This window comes from Alosa pseudoharengus, unplaced genomic scaffold (genome assembly GCF_046254945.1).
Source record: "Alosa pseudoharengus isolate Yale_2024_CS ecotype anadromous, Long Island Sound unplaced genomic scaffold, YU_APseudo_1.1 YU_APseudo_1.1_scf_15, whole genome shotgun sequence".
NCBI classification, from domain to species: Eukaryota; Metazoa; Chordata; class Actinopteri; order Clupeiformes; family Clupeidae; genus Alosa; species Alosa pseudoharengus.
In genome coordinates, this window is record NW_027468620.1 from 27688416 (window position 1) to 27704465 (window position 16050).

General features: G+C 39.4%; 2 protein-coding genes across 7 annotated transcripts; one reads left to right on the top strand and one right to left on the bottom strand.

Annotated features, from left to right (window-relative positions):
* Window positions 1–655: 655 nt before the first annotated feature.
* On the top strand, window positions 656–6684 carry pkd2l1 (polycystic kidney disease 2-like 1). The gene is made up of 15 exons (XM_076285204.1): window positions 656–968; window positions 1630–1743; window positions 2319–2446; window positions 2746–2999; window positions 3106–3330; window positions 3589–3817; window positions 3930–4100; window positions 4241–4422; window positions 4605–4725; window positions 4817–4915; window positions 5041–5162; window positions 5265–5382; window positions 5521–5633; window positions 6050–6226; window positions 6460–6684. The coding sequence occupies exons 1-15, from the start codon at window positions 656–658 to the stop codon at window positions 6665–6667; spliced, it is 2574 nt and encodes an 857-aa protein (XP_076141319.1). The 3' UTR covers window positions 6668–6684.
* Window positions 6685–7497: 813 nt separating this feature from the next.
* Window positions 7498–15266, bottom strand: tial1 (TIA1 cytotoxic granule-associated RNA binding protein-like 1). 6 transcript variants are annotated; one of them, XM_076286120.1, is made up of 13 exons: window positions 15110–15266; window positions 14025–14121; window positions 13639–13737; window positions 13192–13246; window positions 12950–13037; window positions 11332–11407; window positions 10924–11032; window positions 10643–10738; window positions 10469–10553; window positions 9755–9878; window positions 9536–9678; window positions 9152–9187; window positions 7498–8993 (listed from the first exon to the last, which is right to left on the bottom strand). In XM_076286120.1, the coding sequence occupies exons 1-13, from the start codon at window positions 15136–15138 to the stop codon at window positions 8852–8854; spliced, it is 1179 nt and encodes a 392-aa protein (XP_076142235.1). In that variant the 5' UTR covers window positions 15139–15266; the 3' UTR covers window positions 7498–8851. The 6 variants fall into 6 exon arrangements, with proteins under 6 accessions (XP_076142235.1, XP_076142236.1, XP_076142234.1 ...); XM_076286121.1 differs by having other exon boundaries at window positions 7498–8969; window positions 13639–13758; XM_076286119.1 differs by having other exon boundaries at window positions 7498–8972; window positions 13639–13758.
* Window positions 15267–16050: the final 784 nt, after the last annotated feature.

Consider the following 16050-nt stretch of genomic DNA (forward strand, 5'->3'; position numbering starts at 1 on the left):
TATATGAAAGAGCTTATCAACAAGTAGTGAACATATGTCAGTTAGAGGCTGTAGCCATGCTGTCCTCTTACTGCTCAACACATTGTTTCAATTATTACTGAAGAATAACTGTCAACTCCGAGGGATTAAGAACTATGAAATATGGAATGAGCGCAACCTATGCATTCAGCACCAACAGCTGAACAATTGTGTAGGTCCTTCAATCTGGTGGAGCAGCATTTTACATTCATGTAAAATATGTACAAATGTAAAAATATGTTTATATCATGTAAAATATAAACCCCAAATTCTCAATTGAATGATGACAGCATTTTGTAGCTGTTGATGACAGATGGCCATAACTCTTCTGATGTATAGGACTGTAGAATTCTATAATGTAAATCACAGTGTAAGCTTGTGTCATCAGCAGTTGCCAAGCAGAGTCTTGGTCCTCAGTGGAGCACTGCCTTGTTTGTTTATGGCAGCTCTGACAGGAGCCTGATCCCTCCTTCTCTGTGTCAGTGTCGGCCATGCGCTCGTCCCAGTGCTCCCTTAGCTCACCCTCCAGTATAAAGCCCAGCGGCACCTGTTCTCCCCAGACACACACAGTCAAACAGCCTCCAGGCACTCAGCCTTCACCTTGACCTTCACCCCTGTGGGAACCGCATCTCCCAGCATGCAGTGCCTGAACAACCGATCCGAGAGCCACCTGAGCAGCCCGGCCGAGTGCGAGCTGGACACCCTGGGGAAGGGCAGGGGAGGGGGCTGGGTGAACCAGGCCTACAGTGGTTCGACCCCGTCGCTCCCGCGGGCGGTCAGCACCGTGTACACACCGCAGAGCCTCTTCCACAGCTCCATGGACAGCATGTGCACGCTAGGCATCCCCGGCTCCAACCCGTACCCCTCGGCCGAGGCCAAGGTCCAGCATCAGCCGGCCAAGAGCAAGAAGAACTCTGGCTGCTGCTCCTGTCTGTGGAGGGGAATAAAAGGTAAAGGGCCGTTGGGCTAAACTTCTTTTGTGTGTAATTGTGTTATTGTTAATACAGCATTATTCTATGTTCATTTGGATGTACTCAGACTCTTTGTGTACATGGCAATAATATCAAATAACCCCAAAATACAGTATTATCTGATCAAGCGACAGTTGATGTATTGTTGCCATCTAGTGAAGCTCAGTATGTCTTATGTATGTCCTAAGGATGTTTTTTCACTTGTTTTACATGTAATAGTTGCCCAAATTGCTTTAAAGTGCGCAGAAATCCAATAAGCATTTAAGTCTGTATTTTGCCGGATATGTGCCAAGCGACAGGAGCACATTGTGAAATATCCAGTGTATTGTGTTTGAAGTATTGATATTTGTTTGCACTGACTAATAACTGATAGCTGGTAATTCTGGTTTTACAAAATTAATTTAATTTATGTGACAGCTTTTTCATGTTTTTTTATGTTACTTGTTGAGTTACAAAGAAACATTGTTTTTCCCCCGCAGCCTTTGGGTGATTGACCCATACATGTATTTATTCTGTAACAACACTGACACAATGAATCAAAGCAATACTCCAATGGTCAGTGTCACTGTATGTATATTGCAGACATTGTCAAATGTGTGTATCTTCATTTACATTGTTCTTCATTCACTACATTTGTCAGGTATTTGGGGGACTACATTGATGGAGGATACAAAAGGGAATCGTGAACTCTACGTAAAAACAACTTTGAGAGAATTACTTGTCTACATTGTTTTCCTCGTGGATATATGCTTATGTAAGTATGCATGTGGGAAATCCACTGGTGGGGAGGAGGGGAGTGGGATCTGGGAGTTAAACTTTAATTGATAAGTCTCATTAGAAATGTCCTTGTGAAGAGGATACATCCTATTTTCTTTTGACTGATTTGACTAGCTATTATCAGTGTCTTGTGTCTGTTGTGGTGCCTATTATGAAATGCATAATCCCACCCTCCGTGCTAAAACGCCATGCCATTGTCTAGCAGGACATTAAGGCTGAAAGGAATACCCATTCTGCTCTGCTGCCTTTCACTGATAAGAGCCCTAGATTGGCCATTCTAGCTTTGTCTAAACTGGATTGACATTGTTAAAAGGGGGCTATTTCCGTACACCAGTGTTCTCCATTCCTCACTCTTCAAACAAATTACTACCACTAATCCGGGCTGGAGAGCTTTTATAAGGCCACGGCAGAACATGTCCTATTGTATCAGAGGTCCTTCAGCTGTCTGTCCAGGCCCTTATCGCTGGACACAGAATGACCTGACATGAATAACACTTGATAGAGGCTCCAAACGGCATTATTTATGAGCGGTGATGTTCTCTTGCCTTGCAGTGACGTATGGAATGACCAGCTCCAGCACTTACTACTACACCAAAGTCATGACGGATTTATTTGTGAACACTGCGAGTGACAGTGGGGTGACGTTTCAGTCCATTGGCAGCATGGAAGATTTCTGGACGGTAAGATAAGGGCACATCACCAAAAAACTGACATAATCTAAAAAAAAAAAAACATCCATAACTACCTTCAAACACAACTTGAGCTCTTACTCAAAGAGCATGGAAACTGCACATCCACCTATGTGCTCTGCAAACAGTTGTGTTTAATAAAGTCCATTGATCAAACAAATATCAGTGCATGCTTTCCAGTGAGGTTGTCGTTATGGCCCACCCTAAGCACTCTTTTAAACGTGACACAATGACTCCATTAATGCACCATCTCTCAGCACGCTACCTGTCTTTCCTTTCCATGACATCAGTATGCACAGGGGCCGCTGGTGAATGGCCTTTACTGGACCAAATGGTACAACGACCAGCCGCTCAACTTCAGCTCCCAGTCTTTCATCTACTACGAGAACATGCTGCTGGGCGTCCCTCGCATGAGGCAGCTGAAGGTGAAAAACAACTCCTGCAAGGTCCACAAGGACTTCCAGAATGAAATCGTCGACTGTTTTGATGTCTACAGCGATAAGAAGGAGGATGAACAAGTGTTTGGCCTCATCAATGGGACAGCGTGAGTCCAGTTCTCACCTGTTCACTTCCTTCACACATCCACATCCATCCTAATCCACAGTAACCCTAGTAACACTATTATGTTTCCTGCTACATGTCATTCACAGATGGCAGTACCACACAGAGAATTCGATTAAAGGCTCCAATCACTGGGGCGTGCTGACAACCTACAGTGGGGCAGGCTACTACCAGGACTTGGGCAAAACCAAACAAGAAAGCGCGGAGCTTCTGGAGGCAATGAAGGCCAACCTGTGGCTAAACCGAGGAACTAGAGCCGTCTTCATCGACTTCTCAACATACAATGCCAACATTAACCTGTTCTGTGTCATCAGGTACATGAGGCTTGAATGATGACTGTGTGTATGACCTGAGGCATATTTGTACTCAAGTAAACGGTAAAAGGTTCTGAGGTTTTAGCCTCAGCTACCCACAGGCAGGATAACATGAAGTAGTTTTTTAGTAATTGATGATGTTTCATTAACATTATACTCAGGTACTGTACCACACCATGCTATTAGTGCCTGAGATTTAATATTTCAGCACGGTCACAGACAAGATCAGTATTTAATGTATCTCCCTCTTATTGACAGACTCCTGGTCGAGTTTCCAGCCACTGGAGGGGCAATACCATCCTACCAGATCAGGACAGTGAAGCTAATTCGCTACATAAATACCTGGGACTACTTTATCATTGGCTGTGAGATGATATTCTGTGTGTTCATCCTCTACTACATCGTGGAGGAGATTCTGGAGCTCCGCATCCACAAGCTTTCTTACTTCAGCTGCATCTGGAACATTCTGGATGTTGTGGTCATCCTGGTGAGAATATGAAAGCACTATGTTATCCCACACAACATTAGTCTAAATAAGTAAATCTGACAATCAATTCTGAAATTTTACCTGAACTGAAATTGGCTTCTATCCTCCACAGCTTGCTCTTGTTGCTATTGTCTTCAATGTTTTCCGAACTGTCAAGGTGGACAAATTACTTGGGAAACTTTTGGAAGAGCCTGATATTTATGCGGATTTCGAATTTTTGTCATTTTGGCAAACACAATACAACAATATGAATGCTGTCAATTTGTTCTTTGCCTGGATCAAGGTAGATAAATACATTTGACATAATTACATTCCTGAAGTAATAACTTGCACCTTATTGTCATTCATATTATCCAGTTTTTCCAGCCCTCCACTTCATATTAAACACTTACTGATGATCTATTCTACCTGAATACTTTTAAGATTTTCAAGTACATCAGCTTTAACAAAACCATGACCCAGCTGTCGTCTACTCTTGCCCGCTGTGCTGCGGACATCCTGGGCTTCGCCATCATGTTCTTCATTGTCTTCTTCGCCTATGCCCAGCTCGGATATTTGCTTTTTGGAACAGAGGTCGAATCCTTCAGTACATTTAATAAATGCATGTAAGGAAGGTGATACACTAATTGGTTAACGTATTAGAATGAATATGGTCCTACTGCTCCTGTGCAGATAAATGAAAGCTTTCAAAATCACTGCACTTGTATGATTGTGTATATAGAAATATATAACGCCATTTAAAAAGAAAACAATTCAATTTGACTTTGCTATGTTACTGTGTCCTCAGATTTACTCAGTTCAGAATAATTCTTGGGGACTTCGACTATGATGCTATTGAAAGAGCCAACCGTGTCCTTGGGCCAATATATTTCTTCACCTATGTGTTCTTTGTCTTCTTTGTGCTGCTTGTAAGTCTCCAATAAGTTCCATTAAGATCTTTTTGAGGGACCATCCTTACGACTGATCTGTAATTAACAATTCTGTCCTTTCATCTCCAAGAACATGTTCCTTGCTATTATCAATGACACCTATTCAGAAGTGAAGGAGGAGTTAGCATCCCAGAAGGATGAGCTCCAGATTACTGACATCATTAAACAGGTGACATATGTAGATGGATCGTCCACTCTCCATACAGTGGCCCTGGTCTGAGTCTTTAGTAATGTCAGTATCATGGCTCAGTGTTTAATCAAATCACTCATATTGATGTATACATGCAATTTCAGAGCTATGAGAAGACATTCATGAAGCTGAAACTCAAGAAGGAGAGAATCTCTGATGTTCAAAAGGCCCTGCGGTCCGGATCTGAGGAACTGGAGTTTAAAGATTTCAAAGAGACCCTGAAGGAGTAAGTCACCTAACACATTTCTAATTATGTTATAGTATTCCTCAAATGCTACTTTTGTTCTGTTGTGAGTTTCTGAGTCAAACTCCTGTGTTCCTTGCTCAGGATGGGTCATGCAGACAATGTGATTTCAGCAGCTTTTGCAAGGTTTGACAAAGATGGAAACAATATTTTAGACAAAGATGAACAAGAGAAGATGAAGCGAGAACTTGAAGAGAAGAGGGTGGGTTTGCATGATAAATATACTGAGTGCTCCATTCTATTATGGAAACTTTGATGTTTGCCATAGCTAATATGTTTCAAACAGATATGTATTAATTGTCAGATTTATTTAAATCCATTGTATTGTTGTTTGTCTTAGGATGCACTGAGTGAAGAGCTTAACAACCTTGGGGAAAACTTGAGTACCAACAACAGCCCTCATAAGAATGCTGAACACCGCAGTTCAGCTGTTTCTCAAGAAGACTTTCAAATGTATGAACAGCTCACAACATATACAACATATACATTGAAGCTACCAATACCGAAGATATGGACAGCCTCCTCTCTAATAAGCTCGCAACTAGCTGACAGTACTATATAAAATGTTAACATGGTCTCATGTTATTTGCTTTGCTTTTCCCAAAATGTTAAATGTGGTATTTTCTAGAAAGATATGCATCTAACATATGGGCCCTAATTTAAATGACAGGCAAGTCTAAAGTCCAACTAAAGCTGATTTAAAAACTAGGCAAAGGCTACTTGCTAATTTAATACATGAGCCCAAAATGCTCACAATAGCTTTATTTCATGTACAGGACACTTTGCTTGTCATTTAAATTAGGGCCTGTGAACTTGTAAGGTATATCTAATATATCATAGGTATTCTATATGTCACTCTTCTATACTAGGTTGGTCAGACAGGTTGTTCAACTGGAATGTACTGTGATGACCATTATGTCGAGGATGGATGCAGTCATGGGGAACCGGGAACTTCAGAGCACCAACAAAGGAACCGTGGGGAGAGGCCGGAGTGATGTGAGCATTGAGAACATTTCATTTCATTCAGCTGAATTTCAGCTGGAGACGTAGATTTATTTTTTGTGTTTATTTTGTCTGTCAGTACATGACAGTTTGGCATTAATATTCTACAAAGCGTACACATTATATTATTGTTATTAGTAGTAGCAGTATGTCTTTTGTAAAATTCACAAAGAAGAAAGTAGGTTGATGCCCTTTTTAGTATCAACAGGAGAACTAGAGTGAAGGTAAGGACACTAGAGGACATTTTAACGTTGGAATTAAAAATGGATTACTTTAGTGATGCTTGTCTGTGCCTGTTGTTCCTCCCTCTGTCCAAGGATGAGAGATCAGATGGGAATGTGCTGGTGAACGTAGACAAAGTCCTCAAGGAGGGGTCACCACTCTGGTCTCTGACCATCCCTGGGGGCAGTGCTACTGCAGGTCGCCTCTACCCCAACACGGAGTGGCTCAAATCTCCTGAGAACACCAATTCAACACGACACTGAGATGGCCAAGTCAACAATCCATTTGGTACAGCATCACCAATTAGAGGAAAAACATTACCTGCTGCTCTACACTAAAGCATTATGTACATAAGTAATATAATGGCCACTATATTTGAGCTTTGATTGTACCATACTTAGCTTTGCATCTTTAGTGGCCTTTCATCAGAAGTCTAGGAATGTGCACACAACTTGTCTTGCAATGTACAAATAGAAGCATTAGACGTGTACCAACAAATCTATTATATAATCACAACCAATGTTAAAACACTACTTAGGTTACACCATCTTTTAAGAGGTTAATGGATGAGGGGGAAAAAAGACCTCTGCTCAGTGTTTTCACAGTGAAAAGGACAAACTGTTCAAAGTACAATACTTTCTTTTTAATTAATTCTAAAATATTAATGTCTTTCACTTTCTCAATCACTATAGAAAAGGATATGTTGTAGCCTACTACTGTTCACATGAAAATGGCCTGGCAAGACAAGACTGGTAGGAATGCATGCTCCCAGTCTTGACTTGCATCACTCATGTGACTGTGTACACGATGGTGCATAATGGTACTTTGTGTAATGTAGCAATAGATCATATGTTGGCAAACATCTCATGGGAAATATGATAGTGCATGTGCATTATGGACTGGGAGCATAGTAAATTGTACTTCCATGGCTATATTATGTGCAGAGCATTTAATATATGAAATGCAAATAAAGTACCTTCATTGCAATAGTGTTAATCTCTCATACATTCAACCTCTATATGATTCTATGACAATGTTTTGTTCAACTAAAGTACCCATATGTAAAGAAATAAATATGGTAACCAACAACAAATACAAGTGTTCTAGTTTTATTTTTTACACGCCTTAAAGTTGCAGCCATGTTTAGCGTTGGGTTCAACTTTGATGCCTGAAAAGAATATCCAATTATCCATTTATGGAGGTTTCTCCTCTGATACAATGGATACATTTTCAAAATCTTGAGTATAATCCAACAGTTCAGCCATTTACATTCATTTAGCAACCTTAACAACACATTTTAAAAACATGCAGTTTACCCTAAGTGGAAAACTCACTCTGCTCAACAGCTGAAAATGGCACACATATCTGTCCAAATCTGCAAATGAACACTGAAGTGCAAAAGGGCTCTACAACAAATCATCAGCTCTCTACCACGAGCTTCAAACTGTGAGTTACAAAATGGTGCGTGAACTGACCTATTAAAATTAAGGCTTCTTTGTAAATTACACTGGATTGGTTCAATATGTCAGTCAAGCAATTTGTACCAGTGTGCTATGTACAGCATTCGATTTGTAGAACTCTATAATGAAGAATGCATGCTTTGGAAAATAAAAACAAACTTACTTTCATACATTGTTATCAAAGGTTATGTACACATTGCCCTTGCTAACTTAAGTCCATAATGAAGAGTGACTAAAAGATGTCAGCTAAATAATAGCTACAGAGACTTCCACACTGAATCTAAGATCCTGCTGAGAGAAGAATACTGTGCTGAAATGCAGAGCGATGCTGAAGAGGGGAACTATAGACAACGGCACATAGAAATTCATGTACACGGAAACATTTACAAGAAATGGGTCTTTTAGAACTCTCCAAAGTGCCTCGACTTACGTTGTTTTGTTAAAATAGGACAGTTGGTGCTTTACGTACAAAATGAAAAGTGATGGACTTTAAGCATGTTTATCTTCAGCCCACTGGGGCAATTTCTTTTCAGATTAAAAAGCGTCACTACATCTACAACTAAACATTTCAAACATTTCTAAATGTACCAGTGCAAACCCTGTCTCCAAATCTGGGACAAAAACAAGGAACATTATCCCTTGCCAGCTGTTTAGACCATGTGTAGTCATAAACCCAAATAAGGAGGGGGAAATGTCTTATACGTCTCGCCTCTCAATTCACCAAAAGTAATGAGACAGCAAGAAAATAATCAAAAGGAGAATTTCTGTTATACAGACATGTGTCAGCCAATATATTTCATTTTCCCAATTCATGGCATTAGGTCCTATTCAGCCATGAGCATTCAGCATTAAGTCTCTTAAAAACTTCAGCTGGATTTACTCTTTCCTCCAAGGCATGGTACGCAATCTCATCTCAGCATCACCATTCTCTATGTGGGGCCAGTTTCCACTCGTTGAGTTAAGTGACTGCGTTTAGTGCGGCCCCGCTCACTGTGTCTGGTAGCCAGCCATGCCAAAGGTGGATTGATTGGGCATCACTGGGCCAGGCTGAGCCTGAGAGGACTGAGTGCCAAATCCTCCCATCCAGCCTGGGGATTGTGACTGTCTGCTAGGAGGAGAACACATGGGGCTGGGGTTTAGGGAAACACAGGGCTATAAAATGTGTGTCAACAACATAAAGGATACATATTGTTGTACATACATACATTACATATATACACATGTACATATACATATATTACACACTATACAGAAAATGTAAATAAAAACATTAAAATATTTTGTCACCTTGACATGTTCTGGGCAGCTGCCAGTATGGAGTCCCTACAAAAACAACAACAATTTTTTTTATATCAAAGCTAATATTGCACATCCAGACCCTATAAGTTTGAGCAGTGCATTTGCCTGGAATTAAATGTAATTTTTGAAAGTTTTGTAGTTGTTAAGATCTTTTTATTGATTCAAGTTTAAACAAGCTAAACAGCAGCAAGGCTATGCACATGTAAATATATACTGTATGTATTTATCTTACACCTAACACACAATTCCCATCCCAAAAAGTGGCACCATCACTGGGAACACCAAATGTGAACCTGCTTTTCAGTTAATGCTTTGCAACTTAATTTGTGCAAATGAGACATAGGATAGAAAGAGGCAAGACGACACACTCACTCCATGCCAAATCCTTGCTGATTCCACGTCTGACCGTACATGCCGTAGGATGGCATTTGCCAGCCATTGGTCATATACTGACCATACTGCTGCTGGGGATTTCCATACACCTGATTCCACTGTCCCCACTGGCTGTAGTCCATCTGCCATCGAGACATGTTGTTATTGTGTGTTATGGGGGAAAATCCAACACTTCATGTAAATCTGACAGCACCTTACCTGTTGTACAGTTTTGGCCATGTCAGGGGACTCTTTGCCCCAGTAACACTTAACAACATGGCCCTCAATGGTGGTTCCATTCACAGAGACAATGGCATGGGCTGCACTCTCATGAGTAGAAAACCTAACAGGGCGAAGCGGCAAGAAATACTGAATGAACAGCCATCGTGTACAATAGTACCTCATCTATACAAAGACATTTCACTTGTGCTACACAATGTCTTTAGAAGAAACAATGCAGCGTGCCAAGGGATTAGTCGAGTGGTCCTACTGTCATTGACACCCGTGTTGCTGGTGCAGAGGTACACTACCATCTAGTGGCCTTTTTGAACACTACATTCAAAAGTCCTGGAGCAAATCAGTAGGCGTTTTTATAGATATTCCTATTGGCCTATAGATTTACTCATAAGCTAACCTAAACATTTAAGTACCATGTGTGTATATACATTTGATATGCCATATTGTGTATTTCATTAATTATATAATTTCAATCGCAGGCTAGCCACTATGGTACATGTTTTTTTATAACTGTTGTGAAACTGTTGTTCCTAATAGTGCTTTAAATTGAACAGTTGTTTAATTTAGTGTGCGCATGTAGTAGTAGTTGTAGATGTATATGTACTGTATATGTATGAGTAGTTGTAGCAGTAATACTAGTGCTAGATAAAGAAATGAAATTAGTCTGTAATTCAAAGAAAATTAGTTACAAACTACCTGATGAAAGAATAGCCTTTTTCAGGAAAAACCCGGATCTCCATGATTTGTCCAAATGGTGAAAATGTCTGTCGCATGAGGTGTTCTGCGGTTGAGAGGGAGATGGAAGTTCAAGTCAGAAGCTGCGTAAGTCATCACTTTATTATGTGGAACTGAAAAAAAAAAAGTTCTTACCTGAGAGGCCAGACTGAATCCCCCCACAGTATACGGTGCAGTTCTGAGGACTCGACTGGTTCACCACATCTTCAAATCTCAGCTGCTTCGAGCTACCTGAAATTTTAGACAGAAGTTGTACTCATGATTGCACTGTAAAAAAACGTTTGGTTTGTGCATTAAGGCTGGGAATCACAGTGAAGAAACAAACCCCAGAACTGCATATAGCTCCTTCAACAGACCACCATTTTCACTGTTCAATCCATTGGACTGTCGATATCACCATTCATTACGGTACTTACTCTCTTGTGCGTTTTTGGGAGCAGGAGGCTTCCGAGTGGCCCAGTTTGTTCTGATCTGCCGTCCACCCAACCACTGTCCTCCCATGTGCACGATGGCATTCTCTGCATCCTGAAAAAAAGGAAAACACAAGTTTCCTGACTAGGTTCCAAACATGATATTCTAAATTTTGTTGAGTGCCAACTTTATTCTGCACTATAATCTGTAATATGGTCCAGACCGTTTATAGTCCTACAAGCTGGAGACAACATTCATGTCTGATAAGACTACCAACTTTTACGTTTACACTAAAGCCATTGTGGCATGTGTGGTGTACTATCTCAGGGGTTTGTCTTTACTGTAAAATGATGTAGGAGAATAAACAGAAATAGAAATAACCTTCACTCTGTGTTGCTGCTCTGGAGCCTTACCAGTTTGTTATAGAAGGACACAAATCCATACCCCTTAGATTTCCCAGTTGTCATATCCTTCACCACACGTGCATCCCTGCAGGAACAGGTCACAACACAGTCAGGAGACTTATTATGGGCTTCCGCACAAGTTTAAAGAAAAGGAACCACACACACACATTGAGAATCACTCGTTTTTTGTCCAAATACTAGCCGGCTAAAGCTATCTTCTTCATTTTTCCTCAGCTCTAAACACTGATGCAAGACTTCATTTGAAAAGAAAAGCAACGAAAAACAAGTACGTAAACATGCAACCTACACTGCAGCTAAATCATGATTGTTTTTTTTAAACAATATTTGCTATTTACATTTTTCTTACATTCAACAGTGCCAGCTTTAACCCTGAACATTAAAATGATTAAGGCTTTCAAATCATACATGTCATTTCTTTTTTACTAGTAACCATGCATTTCTAGATTTTGCTGATGGTTCTCAGCCTACCAGTAGAAATATACAGAATACATTATGCATGTATATTATAAATAGAAATATCAAAGAGAAAAAAGGAATTAAACGGCATACATGGCCTGTTAACAGATTTCTTTATTTTTCCTGGTCAATTCTTTACCACCAATATGGAGTTTGGGAAGCTGCAAATTTCGAGAAATTGACATTTTCAGAATTCTTGGAAAGTCAAACTAGAATCAACACATCTAGGCAAAACCATCATTAAATAACATTTATTTTAAAAACACACGTCTAAATGGAAAATACTGGACTTGGTTAAAAAATTCTACACTACGTTAAAGGTTAATAACAATATTATTGCAGTATAAAAATGTAAGAAGAATGAATAGATGGAATAATAAAAAAATCTACATCTGAGTTTTCCATGTGCACAGTTCCTTGCTGTAAGCCTTCAAGCTCCTGTCCAATCCTATGAGCATTCTGTAAAATAACCAGAGCGCTATTACTGAGCTGAAGCTCACAGCTGGGAGCACTGACAGTACTTCAGGTTGTAGTCACAGAAAGGTGGAACTACCTTGAACACGTTATATAACATTCAAAAATACTCACCATTTCCTAAAAGTGTCAAAAAAGCATGGGTGAAAGGACTACACAAACACATTCACCGTTACAAAGCCTTGTTGTGGATATATTTGCATTCCGTTTGGAAGAAGCTTCCCAAATGTTTGCCAGTGGTTGAGTTCAAAGGAAACGGAAGCGAGCTGGTTTATTTACGGCTGTATATCTTTCTCTCGGTCAATTTCACGAGCCAGTCGATTTGTTTCAGAAATTCTACCGCATGGTTCACAAGAACTAGCATACAGTATTAGATCAGGAATCAACAGAACATAGGCGAGGGGACACTTCCTATCTGAGCCAGTATTTCCCCCTAGGAGAAACAATGCTTACCTTTGCTACTTTATATGGTTAAAAATTAATGTCAAAAAAAGCAGAAACTTGGTACGAAGGAAGGAAAACCGAACATAATACAATGCTGAGGAAATAAAACTAAAATCTTAGAAAACCTACAATTTATCAGGTATCATATGGATTCATTCAAATGCACTTGTTTGACCTCGGCGACACCTGACCTCATAAGCTGAAACCTTGAGAAGTTAATTCCAAAACTTACGAGATTTTTCCAAATGGTGCAAAGGCAGCTTTGATATCTTCAGTAGTTATCTCTGGACTCAAATCACCCACAAAGACATGAAAGTGATCTGAAATGACAAAATCCAGCAGAAGCATGCAGTTCAAAAACAGTGAACAGAAAGTGGCAAATGCTTTCGTTTTTTAATACCTTAGCCTACATCTTGACATTTATGGATTACATTTTCACTGAAAACACTAACAATCAATCACCCCAATACTTACTGGATGTATCTTTCTTTTGGCTACTTGGAGTTGTGGCCCAATTTACCTTCACCTCCTAAAAATGAAATAACTCACTTTAAAATACTGAAAACTACCATACACATTACTAGTTGGCAACTATGTGTTCTCAACCAACACTCAACATACTCAACAAACCAAAAGCAGCAGTGCATATGCTTATATATGATTCATTTGTGTTGTTGGTGAACTGCTTCCATTTGTCTACACACTGTTTAAAAATAAAACTGGTATTTCAACCTCTCAGAGATTTTAAAACAATACTGCTCAAATTAATATAAGCTTGCTTAATAAAAAGTGATATTATACATAATAAAAGCAGATGAGGCTGTAGCAATGAATAGCAAATGCTAATGTCTATAAGCTCTACACGTTTTCTGCATACCAGATTTTTTAAAAGAACAGAGTATAAACATAATGCTCCTTTACCTTTCCAAGGATCTTCCGGCCATTCATGGCTGCCAACGCAGCAGCTGCATCCCTATGCTCAAAGAACTCCACAAAGCAATATGGGTCATTGCTTGTGTGCTGCAAAACAGACACAGATATCTAGGAGAAATTGGTTGATCATAAATCATTGTAGATCATATAGGTTCAGGTTGAAGAGAAAATAGTACATACACATATATTCGGATAAACACAAGTAACTGTCAGTATAAATTAGTAATATGCTATTAACTAGTATGTTACAAACAACCTTTAAAAGTCATTTACAGTAATAACATTGCAATTAGCTCATGAGCCACACAAAAAAAAGTCATAATGATGGACAAAATAATACCAATTAGTAAGTTTATACTTTCCAAACCCCTTACCTCTGTTATCATTTTACAGCTTTTACAAGGTCCTATCTGCGTGAACAACTGAAGAATTAAGTTTTCCGTGACATCTCTTGACAGGTTTCCCACGTATCTTTGAATAATAATAATTAAAAAAAATGCATTAACCTCAAGTGATGAACTGAATAAGCGGGTCTCACACACACCTTCTTTCAATGCATAACTAACGCAGCTTGTAGATCTACGTTCGACGAATGACCTCACGTTACCCTCAGACCATCTGTATATTCTGGGTGTTGATGATGTCTTGCCATTGGGATGTGTTTGAGGACAAAGCAAGAATGACTAATGTTATTTCATCTAACCGTTACAAAAAATGACCTCAGCTACGGCTAAAATCGGCCTAACATCTCTACAATATCCATAACTTGCCAGAAACGTTCAAATGTTGAACCTGTGATAACGTTAGTAACTTGAGACAATCCAACCAACACTAACATTAGCTGAATTTAATAGAGACAGGCAAAACAGGACATGTTGTGAGTGACATGTAGCGTTACTGTACTATGAGAAAACGCTAAAACATATTGTGGTGGCAAGACGGGCATGACGAGGAACTTCTAAGCTAGCCTAGTCAGATTTGACATTTGATTTGTATTCCTAAGTTAAATTGCTTGTTTTCCCTGAAACTGTCTGACTAGAGAGCAATAGAAGTGTCACGCTGACAGTAAACGGACTTGGTTGTAGCTATCCAGTCTGGTTATCTTAGCTAATTAAATGAATGTCAACAAATTACCAAAATAGCAATAATAATAATAGCACGCTAATGTCAGCTCATTCCATGTAACCGTGCGTCAACGTTACATGCATACCATTAGGACTATGTTTGAGGGTCTGCTTTTGTGACTTCTTCTTTACTCTACAATAAATATAAAAAAGGCACTAGATCTAAGAAATGGTAACGTTAGCTGAATATGCTAGCTAACTAACCTACATTGACTGGATCCTGACACGAAAAGATAACATCAGTTAATGCTACCGTTAGCTGTGTGCTAGGATAGCTAACGTTACAGAGGGACTTCGATTTTGGTTTAATGTCTATGGCATTGTGAGTTACTTACAGTGTTTTTGGGTGGCTTTCGTCTTCCATGCTCAGATACCGATAGGTGTGTTGTTACAAAATGTTATTATTTGAGAGACTCTCGGCGAATACCAACTATGGTCTAAATTTCTTCCCAAGGTAACTTAGCGCTTAATGTAGAAAATGGCGGAAACCGGTAAGTCAGGAAACCCCGATCAACTTCGCACATGCGTAGAACTGTGTTTGAGCATGTTACAATTACAATGTAACAATCAATGCGACACAAATTATAGCCTTCACAGCGGTCCCTGTAAAGCGCGGTGGGCTTGCTAAAGTTTTTTGTATTTACCAAACCTATTGTGTTTGAAAGCAAAATAACGGGAGGGGAGTACGATGTGTATGAATAAGATAAAGATAGGCCTAACAGGTCAGTTAAATACTGATAGCCTACTGACTGGCCTAGTATAAATTCATCCAAAGAAAGAAAGAAAACGTTTAAGGCTATATAGATTTAAGAGTTAAATTGTATGGCCTAAGAGAACATAACAAACTAACCAAACCACACACACACATTGAGAATCACTCGTTTTTTGCCCAAATACTAGCCGGCTAAAGCTATCTTCTTCATTTTTCCGTTTAAAAAATGGCTATTTTTATATTTTTATTTTTATATAAGGCTATATAGATTAAGAGTTAAATTGTATGGCCTAAGAGAACATAACAAACTAAGTTCGGGCAATAGAGACGTTGTGTTATAATGGAACGTTGTAGCAAAAACCTGGTAAACTAGATCAGATGTGCATTTTCTTGTGCATAGCCAAAAAAACTATTGATCATCACAGATTGAGACAGTTGAAATTGCTCGAAAGCATATTGACGTAGCCTATATTTCACTGAAACTAAACATGTCCCCTGCAACTTGGAGCGTGAATAAGGCCCTGTCCACACGTACGAAACCGATCTTTTTTTCCTCCGTCTTCC

What these genes read in the sequence shown, in the direction of transcription:
- pkd2l1 (XM_076285204.1), top strand. Translation starts at nt 656, where the DNA reads ATGCAGTGCCTGAACAACCGATCCGAGAGCCACCTGAGCAGCCCGGCC. An exon ending in AGTACATTTAATAAATGCAT is followed by an intron (nt 4,423 to 4,604) that starts GTAAGGAAGGTG and finishes CTGTGTCCTCAG; the next exon opens with ATTTACTCAGTTCAGAATAA. An exon ending in GAGAACTTGAAGAGAAGAGG is followed by an intron (nt 5,383 to 5,520) that starts GTGGGTTTGCAT and finishes TGTTTGTCTTAG; the next exon opens with GATGCACTGAGTGAAGAGCT.
- tial1 (XM_076286118.1), bottom strand. Translation starts at nt 15,138, where the DNA reads ATGGAAGACGAAAGCCACCCAAAAACACT. An exon ending in AAAGGCTATTCTTTCATCAG is followed by an intron (nt 9,879 to 10,468) that starts GTAGTTTGTAAC and finishes TCGCCCTGTTAG; the next exon opens with GTTTTCTACTCATGAGAGTG. An exon ending in CAGCAAGGATTTGGCATGGA is followed by an intron (nt 9,188 to 9,535) that starts GTGAGTGTGTCG and finishes TTGTTTTTGTAG; the next exon opens with GGACTCCATACTGGCAGCTG.